Source organism: Camponotus floridanus, unplaced genomic scaffold (assembly GCF_003227725.1).
Source record: "Camponotus floridanus strain SB8 unplaced genomic scaffold, Cflo_v7.5 scaffold67, whole genome shotgun sequence".
Classification (NCBI taxonomy): Eukaryota; Metazoa; Arthropoda; class Insecta; order Hymenoptera; family Formicidae; genus Camponotus; species Camponotus floridanus.
The window spans coordinates 1,268,513-1,280,694 of NW_020229835.1; the positions used below are offsets into that span (position 1 = coordinate 1,268,513).

The window sequence follows — 12,182 nt, forward strand, 5'->3', positions numbered from 1 at the left end:
TGCAAATTGCAATTTATTGCAATATTATTTCGATTTACTAATCACATATTTTTAATAAAATTTTTAATAAAAAAACACGTTTCCTTATTGGAGATGTATTATTTCCTTCACAAAATTTGATTGCATTTTCCTAAAATTTGTATAATATAGAAAAGAAATGTATATATAGTATAAATTTTTAGTTTTGTAGTTTAATATTATATTGAATTAAAATATTCATATTAACATTATCCGAAATTTAACATAACAAATTGTTCACAGCAAAATTTCTGAAATTAATGATTATTCAAATATATATTTCAAGATTATGTATATTTTCATGTCTTATTAGAAATCTCAAGTATTCATCAAATAAAGTGTGGTGTATAATTGTATAAATATAATTTTACCGCACAAAATTACATAAAAAAATGTCGATAAATTTTTCAAATTATTTATTGTAAAGTTAATGTTGCATAATTGTCTGTTTGATATAAACAATATATTCTTTCGAAAGAATTATTTTTATTATTAATCATAAATTTCTGTAAATAAATGTTCTTCATTGAAGATACACGTTCAAGCAAAATATAGTATATTTAAATTAAATTGATCGAAATGGAAATTTATGAGGATTTTTCGAATGTTTCGCGCCTTTTCTACCTGTTCAAGCATTCAACAGAGGGACACGCGTGATCATATATGTATACATAACGCTATCGAATACCAGTACAGTGCTAAGGAAGAGTTAATAAACGACAACATTTTATTTTTCTGCGTATCAGGTCATAAAGTGTCGAAAGAAAGTCGTCATTGAAATTTTCACGAATCGAGACATCACCAATAAATAAATTCTGAAATATGTTTCGCCTTTTTGTGATAATGACGATGCTCTTTATGACGATTGACGCGCGATTAAACAGGTCAGTATATTATATTGTATTGCATATTGGCATAAATATCGAACTTCGAAAGATCGATTTTTTCTCGTCTTCGACTTCTTGGATTAAACGCGTGGCTTGTACAAATGCAAATAATGCTTCAATACAAATTGGATGAAATGATTTCGTTGATCAAAACGTATATTTTGATTTATTAATTAAAGAGTAAATAAAATAAGAATATTTTGGAAAAAGTGACTTGTTGTTTTTTCGTAACGTTCGCTTTTGTCCATCTTGTCTTTATCCCTATTTAAACGACGACCGTTAACATAAATATCATGCTTGGAGGTCATCAAAACATGTAATTGTAAACTATTTTTTCATGCGTTAACTGTACGTATAATGAGTTGCTTTATATTATTTGTTTAATTGATATTCTCTGTTTCTTATTTTTAATACTCTTTTTTTATTACTTGTTTCTAAATTACTTTTGTATGTAAAATCACATGCAAAATTAATTAAAATTCAATGTCTATTAAAATAATTTTGTTTAAAACTAAACTGTACAAATCAATAATTACTTTTGATACACACACACACACACACACACACACACATATATATATATATATATGAGTTCATACAATTTAAAAAGATCATCGAATAATAAACATTTCTGAAATATTTATATTTAAATGCGTAATGCACTTATATTGCAAGTATGTAAGTTATACAATTAATTTTTGAGAATGTGTAGACTTTCATGACTACATTTGTTCTGAAAATATCAATTAGTCATATCAAACGTAAATATTCATTTTACATATATATTTAGAATACATACATATATCATAGAATGTTGTTTATGCTATTTCAAGGACTTCATTGCACGAGATGGATGGAGAATCTTCGGAAAAAGTTGGCACCGTCTTGCAAAAAGTTCCTTCGTTACGTAGTAATCTTCCTTCAGTACGTTTGACCAATTTCAAAAACATAGCTTACTATGGCAGTATTAAAATTGGAATTCCACCGCAAAAATTTCAAGTTATATTTAATTGTGGTTCCCCACATCTTTGGATATTTTCCAAAAAATGCACACACCCTTTTTGTTGTAAGTAATTTGTTTGTGTGTGTGTGTGTATATATATATATATATATATATATATATATATATATATACATATTCCGTCATTAATTATATTTTTCAAATATAATCTTGAAATATTGTGAAAAGTTGAATACATAATACAGATATATATTTATTTAATTTTATAGTAATTTTTAATACTATAATTTAAATATTACAATGGCAAATTTTGTAATTTGGAAATGTACTAATTATTAAATAATTTATCAGCTTCATTCTCCAAAGATTCAAGCATTGATAAACAAAGATAATTTATGAATTAATGCGACAAATACATTTACATGTATAAAATATGGCATTATTTGTAAAAGAATATTGCATAATTGATATAGATTAATAAGACAATATGTCCATATATATTTTTAATATCTTTCTAATATTGCTAATTTTCGATATTATTGAATATGTTTCAGTACGACCTTGTAGAGATAAAAGTAACAAATACTATATATCACCTTATTCTAATGACTCACGTAGTACTATTAATATAGAATATTTGAATTATAAGTTACATGGTCTTCTATCTACTGATTTAGTGAAAGTAAGTCATTATTAAGCAATCAATCCATATCAGTTAGAAATAAAATCATACGAGTAGTTTAAACATTTCTTAAGCAATCATGTTTTTTTTTTCGCGCGGCAAGGACGATGTATGTACTATTTCTGTATCGATTTTATCACAGGTTGCCAAACTCACTGTTGCGAATCAAACATTTGTAGAAGTGACAGACGCATCAGACATAAATATAATATTTGATAAATATATAACTATACATGATAGACACAGATTTGGTGGTATGGTAGGGCTGCTATATTTTAATTTATATTATTTTGCACTTACGATAACGCCAGTCTTCGGCAACATGATTGAACAAGGTCTAGTGTCATCACGCATTTTTAGTTTTTATCTAAATAGGTATACATATCTTCTCTGTTTATGAATAACATATATCTATAGAAAAGAGTATTTAATTAACATGCAGTTCTATTTGTATATATTTTTATATTTATTATATACTTATTTTAATATTAATATAAATTAAATTTATTATTTATACATAGTATCATAATTTCTATATAGTATTATTTTTCATATTAAATTAATATTTATATTTACACATTAAATATAATGTATAATTTATCATAATTATCACATACATACATATTGCGATATAAAAAATACAATTTGCAGAGACCCTAACTCAGCTAATTTAGGTGGTAAATTGACATTCGGTGGTTCCGATCCTGCTTATTACGAAGGAAATTTTACATATGTTCCTGCTAATATCGAAAGATCCTGGGAAATTACCATAGATAGGTACGTTATATATTTTAAATTATATTAATCATATTTCAACAAATTGTTTACGTTACGCTTTATAGTATCGAAATAGATGGGATTCCTTTTTGCAAGAGATACTGTCTAGCTACCATTGATACAAGTATTTGGAGAATAATTGGACCAGAAAAGGATATTTCATTTATTAATCGATATATTTATACTAATCCACAGGGAAGAGTAAGTAATATCTTTCAAGTAGTCATATCTTTCAAGCACGTAGCCTTTGATAACAAAAATAATAAAAAGTTGATAATAACAATACAAAAATAAATATTTGGTACGTTGCAATAAAACATAAACTTCTATGGAACAATGACATTAGTCCTTGTTTCCGAAAAACTTAATATATTCATTAAATATGATTAATTATTAAATTGATATTATGTTTTATTTAAAGGTGGACTGCAATAGAATTTCTCAATTGCCTACAATCCAGTTTAATTTGGGTGGCGAGGCCTTGAATCTTACCGGTAAAGATTACATCATTCGGGTGAGTGTTATATGAAAATTACTTAAATTATCTAAATAAATATAAGAAAAGGTTATATTGTGTATTTAATTCTGCTCAGGGTCCACATAATAAAAATCGATGTTCAAGCGTCTTCTGGAAACATATGGACCCAAAATATAACGATGAAAGTAAATTTATTAAGTCGTGGATTCTGGGCACGTCATTTATAGGCCGCTACTACACCGAGTTTGACATGGACAAAGAACGAGTGGGATTTGCTTTGGCAAAAAATTTATAGAATTCATCAAAACCTATAGAAAGTTTTTCATTGCCTTCTTTTATTGAAAACTTTATCAATTTTTAATAATTTGCTCAATATTCTGCAGCAAAAAAAATTTAATTATTTTTAATCACCAACTGATAAAGTTTGCGTATTATCAATGTGAATTTTTGCGTAATATGTAGATAGCTGTATAGTAGTTTTTAACAGCAATACTTTATCTTGAAAGTAATTAACATGAGTTTATTGCTAATTAGATTGTGCGAAATTTTGGGAACAGTGTCATTTGCTAAAATCCTTGTTTCATGGCCGTCTAGTCGATATAATCAGTTTATATTTTTGAAATGATTATTACTTCTTCATTATCATTCTTAATCACGCGCACGTTTAATAATTTATTTTATTACAATTCGGTTCAATTATAAAACAAAATATTTAAATAATATATTTTTAAATTTGACTGATCGATAGAACGGATCGATAACATGGATGTATTTCGAATGCGCGCGATTGTATATACATCAGTCATTAAATGTCGATAAATGATGGCTCTAGTAGTCGAGTACAATTTCTTCTTTGTATGTCGCAACGTACAGAAAGAAATTTACCAGAAATTTCGAAAATATGTTCTGTTTTTTCGTAGCAGCAGTGTTGCTGATCGACGCGGAAATCCAAAGTTAAGTTTATGCATTGTATCATGTGTTTAAGTTACGTATCGATATAATAAATGCTGATTTTATAAAATCAATCTCTCTCGTCGTGATCACATTTGATTATCTGAAATCCAAAACCTATGTAAATGTGATGACATTCATAAAACGCTGATAAATCCTAAATAGAAAGTTATTCAGTGCGATGATCAATAAAAGTTTTTAATTTTTTATGAGAATGTTATAAAAATAATTTTCTTCTTGCTCGATTTAATAAGAATTAAAAATGAGAGATTACCATTGAGTGATGATCTAATAAAATTAATTTTGAAGCTCTCTCGTAAATAAAGCATTTTTATGGATCCAGAATTGCAAAAGTTTCCCCATTTTATTCCTTACATCTTCGTACGTGAATAAGAATTAATATGCTTCCATTCAGTAAGAGAACAACTTGTTGTCATCGCTTTAAGATAATTTCGCTGCGATCTAAAATATTTTCGAGCCGCATGAAATCATCGACTTATCGACTTGATTTTATCTGTATTATGCATTCCATCATGTGCCCTTAAATGCATAACGATGTTGTTTACACGGCAAGCGCGTTTTCCTGATTACAATTTACTATATCGTATTAATCCCTAGATATTGCGGAGATATAAGTGCGATAATATGTTTCGCTGTCATATAAATACAAATAATATCTCGGTGTCTTCTTTTAATTCAAATTCTTGCATAAATCGATTGCGTGAAGAGTTTAGAGAAAAATCTGACATTTTCTTTGTTCTTGGTTAATAAATGCCACGAAAATTTCGCAATTAATGCAATTAGCACGCGATTCAGTAGCGCCTTTCGATTTTTTTGAATTAAATAAGCTTTGTTAAAGAGTTCTTAAGAACTGATTTCATATTCGGATATCATAAATTTCATACTATGGTTGAATATTAAGAGCGTGAAAAATTAATTATTATCGATCGATTATTATTTTCTATTTTTGTCTGAAATAATTTGATTATAAATTGAATATAAATATTGCACTATTACGCTATTATTCATGAATTTTAATTGTAATATATGAAATATATGTTTACATACATATACTAAATGTTTGAATAATACCAATATTCGGTCACTATCAACTTTTTAAATCAGGATGACCTTGAAAAAGAGAACTAATGAAAACGTATTATAATTTTTTTATCTTATAATATGTTTATTTTATTATAAGTTTATTTTTATAATGTATTTGAAATTATGATCATAATGACGTTTCTCATTATTGCAAATTGTTTTATTTCGATATACTAATCACATATTTTTAATAAAATTTTTAATAAAAGTACACGTTTCCTTATTGGAGATGTATTATTTCCTTCACAAAATTTGATTGCATTTTCCTGAAATTTGCATAATATAGAAAAGAAATATATATAGTATAGATTTTTAGTTTTCTATAGTATATATAGTATAGATTTTTAATTTTGTATAGTATCTTGAGTTAAAATATTCATATTAATATTATTCGAAATTTAACATAACAATTTGTTCATAACACAAAATTTCTGAAATTAATGATTATTCAAATATATAATTCAAGATTATGTATATTTTCTTGTCTCTTTAGAAACCTCAAGTATTCATCAAATAAAGTGTGATGTATAATTGTATAAATATAATTTTATCGCACAAAATTACATAAAAAAATGTCGATAATTTTTTCAAATTATCTATTGTAAAGTTAATGTTGCATAATTGTCTGTATGATATAAACAATATATTCTTTCGAAAGAATTATTTTTATTATTAATCATAAATTTCTGTAAATAAATGTTCTTCATGGAAGATACACGTTCAAGCAAAATATAGTATATTTAAATTAAATTGATCGAAATGGAAATTTATGAGGATTTTTCGAATGTTTCGCGCCTTTTCTACCTGTTCAAGCATTCAACAGAGGGACACGCGTGATCATATATGTATACATAACGCTATCGAATACTAGTACAGTGCTAAGGAAGAGTTAGTAAACGACACACTTTACTTTTCTGCGTATCAGATCATAAAGTGTCGAAAGAAAGTCGTCATTGAAATTTTCACGAATCGAGACATCACCAATAAATAAATTCTGAAATATGTTTCTTTTTGTGATAATGACGATGCTCTTTATTACGATTGACGCGCAATTAAACAGGTCAGTACATATTATATTGTATTGCATATTGGCATAAATATCGAACTTCGAAAGATCGACTTTTCTCGTTTCCGACTTCTTGGATTAAACGCGTGGCTTGTACAAATGCAAATAATGCTTCAATACAAATTGGATGAAGTTTCTTTGATCAAAACGTATATTTTGATTTATTAATTAAAGAGTAAATAAAATAAGAATATTTTGGAAAAAGTGACTAGTTGTTTTTTCGTAACGTTCGCTTTTGTCCATCTTGTCTTTATCCCTATTTAAACGACGACCGTTAACATAAATATCGTGCTTGGAGGTCATCAAAACATGTAATTGTAAACTATTTTTTCATGCGTTAACTGTACGTATAATGAGTTGCTTTATATTATTTGTTTAATTGATATTCTCTGTTTCTTATTTTTAATACTCTTTTTTTATTACTTGTTTCTAAATTACTTTTGTATATAAAATCACATGCAAAATTAATTAAAATTCAGTGTCTATTAATATGATTTTGTTTAAAACTGGACTGTACAAATCAATATTTACTTTTGATACACACACACTCACACACACACACACACACACACACACACACACACACACACACACACACACACACACACACACATATATATATATATATATATATGAGTTCATACAATTTAGAAAGATCATCGAATAATAAACATTTCTGAAATATTTATATTTAAATGCGTAATGCACTTATATTGCAAGTATGTAAGTTATACAATTAAGTTTTGAGAATGTGTAGACTTTCATGACTACATTTGTTCTGAAAATATCAATTAGTCATATCAAACGAAAATATTCATTTTACATATATATTTAGAATACATACATATATCATAAATTGTTGTTTATGTTATTTCAAGGACTTCATTGCACGAGATGGATGGAGAATCTTCGGAAAAAGTTGGCACCATCTTGCAAAAAGTCCCTTCGTTACGTAGTAATCTTCCTTCAGTACGTTTGACCAATTTCGAAAACATAGCTTACTATGGCACTATTAAAATTGGAATTCCACCGCAAAAATTTCAAGTTATATTTAATTGTGGTTCCCCACATCTTTGGATATTTTCCAAAAAATGCACACACCCTTTTTGTTGTAAGTAATTTGTTTGTGTGTGTGTGTATATATATATATATACATATTCCGTCATTAATTATATTTTTCAAATATAATCTTGAAATATTGTAAAAAGTTGAATACATAATACAGATATATATTTATTTAATTTTATAGTAATTTTTAATACTATAATTTAAATATTACAATGGCAAACTTTGTAATTTGGAAATGTACTAATTATTAAATAATTTATCAGCTTCATTCTCCAAAGATTCAAGCATTGATAAACAAAGATAATTTATGAATTAATGCGACAAATACATTTACATGTATAAAATATGGCATTATTTGTAAAAGAATATTGCATAATTGATATAGATTAATAAGACAATATGTCCATATATATTTTTAATATCTTTCTAATATTGCTAATTTTCGATATTATTGAATATGTTTCAGTACGACATTGTAGAGATAATAGTAACAAATTCTATATATCACCTTATTCTAATGACTCACGTAGAACTATTAACATAGAATATTTGAATTACAAGTTATATGGTCTTCTATCTACTGATTTAGTGAAAGTAAGTCATTATTAAGCAATCAATTCAAATCAGTTAGAAATAAAATCATACGAGTAGTTTAAACATTTCTTAAGCAATCATGTTCTTTTTTTCGCGCGGCAACGACGATGTATGTACTATTTCTATATCGATTTTATCACAGGTTGCCAAACTCACTGTGGCGAATCAAACATTTGTAGAAGTGACAGACGCATCAGACATAAATATAATATTTGATAAATATGTAACTATACATGATACACACATATTTGGTGGTATGGTAGGGCTGCTATATTTTAATTTATATTATTTTGCACTTACGATAACGCCAGTCTTCGGCAACATGATTCAACAAGGTCTAGTGTCATCACGCATTTTTAGTTTTTATCTAAATAGGTACATATCTTCTCTATTTATGAATAACATATATCTATAGAAAAGAGTATTTAATTAACATGCAGTTCTATTTGTATATATTTTTATATTTATTATATACTTATTTTAATATTAATATAAATTAAATTTATTATTTATACATAGTATCATAATTTCTATATAGTATTATTTTTCATATTAAATTAATATTTATATTTACACATTAAATATAATGTATAATTTATCATAATTATCACATACATACATATTGCGATATAAAAAATACAATTTGCAGAGACCCTAACTCAGCTAATTTAGGTGGTAAATTGACATTCGGTGGTTCCGATCCTGCTTATTACGAAGGAAATTTTACATATGTTCCTGCTAGTATCGAAAGATCCTGGGAATTTACCATAGATAGGTACGTTATATATTTTAAATTATATTAATCATATTTCAACAAATTGTTTACGTTACGCTTTATAGTATCGAAATAGATGGGATTCCTTTTTGCAAGAGATACTGTCTAGCTACCATTGATACAAGTATTTGGAGAATAATTGGACCAGAAAAGGATATTTCATTTATTAATCGATATATTTCTACTAATCCACGGGGAAGAGTAAGTAATATCTTTCAAGTAGTCATATCTTTCAAGCACGTAGCCTTTGATGACAAAAATAATAAAAAGTTGATAATAACAATACAAAAATAAATATTAGGTACGTTGCAATAAAACATAAACTTCTATGGAACAATGGCATTAGTCCTTGTTTCCGAAAAACTTAATATATTCATTAAATATGATTAGTTATTAAATTGATATTATGTTTTATTTAAAGGTGGACTGCAATAGAATTTCTCAATTGCCTACAATCCAGTTTAATTTGGGTGGCAACGCCTTCAATCTTACCGGTAAAGATTACACCATTCGGGTGAGTGTTATATGAAATTACTTAAATTATCTAAATAAATATAAAAAAAGGTTATATTGTGTATTTAATTCTGCTCAGGGTCCATATAATAAAAATCGATGTTCAAGCGTCTTCTGGAAACACATGGACCCAAAATATAACAATGAAAGTAAATTTATTAACTCATGGATTCTGGGCACGTCATTTATAGGCCGCTACTACACCGAGTTTGACATGGACAAAGAACGAGTGGGATTTGCTTTGGCAAAAAATTTATAGAATTCATCAAAACCTATAGAAAGTTTTTCATTGCCTTCTTTTATTGAACACTTTATCAATTTTTAATAATTTGCTCAATTTTCTCCAACAAAAAAAATTTAATTATTTTTAATCACCAACTGATAAAGTTTGCGTATTATCAATGTGAATTTTTGCGTAATATGTACATAGTTGTGCGTCAATTTTTAACAGCAATACTTTATCTTGAAAGTAATTAACATGAGCTTATTGCTAATTAGATTGTGCGAAATTTTGGGAACAGTGTCATTTGCTAAGATTCTTGTTGCATGGCCATCTAGTCGATATAATCAGTTTATATTTTCGAAATGATTATTACTTCTTCATTATCATTCTTAATCACGCGCACGTTTAATAATTTATTTTATTACAATTTGGATTAATTATGAAACAAAATATTTAAATAATATATTTTTAAATTTGACTGATGGATAGAACGGATCGATAACATGGATGTATTTCGAATGCGCGCGTTTGTATATACATCAGTCATTAAATGTCGATAAATGATAGCTGTAGTAGTCGAGTACAATTTCTTCTTTGTATGTCGCAACGTACAGAAAGAAATTTACCAGAAATTTCGAAAATATGTTCCGTTTTTTCGTAGCAGCAGTGTTGCTGATCGACGCGGAAATCCAAAGTTAAGTTTATGCATTGTATCGTGTGTTTACGTTACGTATCGGTATAATAAATGCTGATTTTATAAAATCATTCTCTCTCGTCATGATCACATTCTATTATCTGAAATCCAAAACCTATGTAAATGTGATTACATTCATAAAACGCTGATAAATCCTAAATGTTATAAAAATCATTTTCTCCTTGCTCGATTTAATAAGAATTAAAAATGAGAGATTACCATTGAGTCTAGTAAAATTAATCTTGAAGCTCTCTCGTAAATTAAGCATTTTTATGGACCCAGAATTGCAAAAGTTTTCCCATTTTACTCCTTATATCTTCGTACGTGAATAAGAATTAATATACTTCCATTCAGTAAGAGAACAACTTGTTGTCACCGCTTTAAGATAATCTCGCTGCGATCTAAAATATTTTCGAACCGCATGAAATCATCGACTTATAGACTTGATTTTATCTGTAATTATGCATTCCGTCATGTGCCCTTAAATGCATAACGATGTTGTTTACACGGCAAGCGCGTTTTCCTGATTACAATTTACTATATCGTATTAATCCCTAGATATTGCGGAGATATAAGTGCGATAATATGTTTCGCTGTCATATAATTAAAAATAATATCTGGGGTGTCATCTTCTTTTGATTCAAATTCTTGCATAAATCGAATGCATGAAGAGATTAGAGAAAAACCTGACATTTTCTTTGTTTCTTGGTTAATAAATGCCACGAAAATTTCGCAATTAATGCAATTAGCACGCGATTAGTAGCGCCTTTCGATTTTTTTTGAATTAAATAAGTTTGTTAAAGAGTTCTTAAGAACTGATTTCATATTCGGATATCATGATTTTTCATATTATGGTTGAATATTAATAGCGTGAAAAATTAATTATTATCGATCGATTATTATTTTCTATTTTTGTCTGAAATAATTTGATTATAAATTGAATATAAATATTGCACTATTACGCTATTATTCATGAATTTTAATTGTAATATATGAAATATATGTTTTACATACATATACTAAATGTTTGAATAATACCAATATTTCGGTCACTATCAACTTTTTAAATCAGGATGAACTTGAAAAGAGAAACTAATGAAAACGTATTATAATTTTTTTATCTTATAATATGTTTATTTTATTATAAGTTTATTTTTATAATGTATTTGAAATTATGATCATAATGACGTTTCTCATTATTGCAAATTGTTTTATTTCGATATACTAATCACATATTTTTAATAAAATTTTTAATAAAAGTACACGTTTCCTTATTGGAGATGTATTATTTCCTTCACAAAATTTGATTGCATTTTCCTGAAATTTGCATAATATAGAAAAGAAATATATATATAGATTTTTAGTTTTGTATAGTATATATATATAGATTT

General features: G+C 26.8%; 2 protein-coding genes across 2 annotated transcripts; both read left to right on the forward strand.

Annotated features, from left to right (window-relative positions):
- The first annotated feature begins 711 nt into the window (after positions 1 to 711).
- LOC105257919 (aspartic proteinase A3) lies at positions 712 to 4,918 on the forward strand. The gene is made up of 8 exons (XM_025413521.1): positions 712 to 902; positions 1,739 to 1,971; positions 2,421 to 2,548; positions 2,691 to 2,923; positions 3,200 to 3,325; positions 3,391 to 3,526; positions 3,747 to 3,839; positions 3,919 to 4,918. Exons 1-8 carry the CDS (start codon positions 841 to 843, stop codon positions 4,096 to 4,098), a joined length of 1,191 nt encoding a protein of 396 aa, XP_025269306.1. The 5' UTR covers positions 712 to 840; the 3' UTR covers positions 4,099 to 4,918.
- Positions 4,919 to 6,725: 1,807 nt separating this feature from the next.
- Positions 6,726 to 10,955, forward strand: LOC112639479 (lysosomal aspartic protease-like). Its single transcript, XM_025413522.1, has 8 exons — positions 6,726 to 6,918; positions 7,803 to 8,035; positions 8,459 to 8,586; positions 8,729 to 8,961; positions 9,236 to 9,361; positions 9,427 to 9,562; positions 9,783 to 9,875; positions 9,954 to 10,955. Exons 1-8 carry the CDS (start codon positions 6,860 to 6,862, stop codon positions 10,131 to 10,133), a joined length of 1,188 nt encoding a protein of 395 aa, XP_025269307.1. The 5' UTR covers positions 6,726 to 6,859; the 3' UTR covers positions 10,134 to 10,955.
- Positions 10,956 to 12,182: the final 1,227 nt, after the last annotated feature.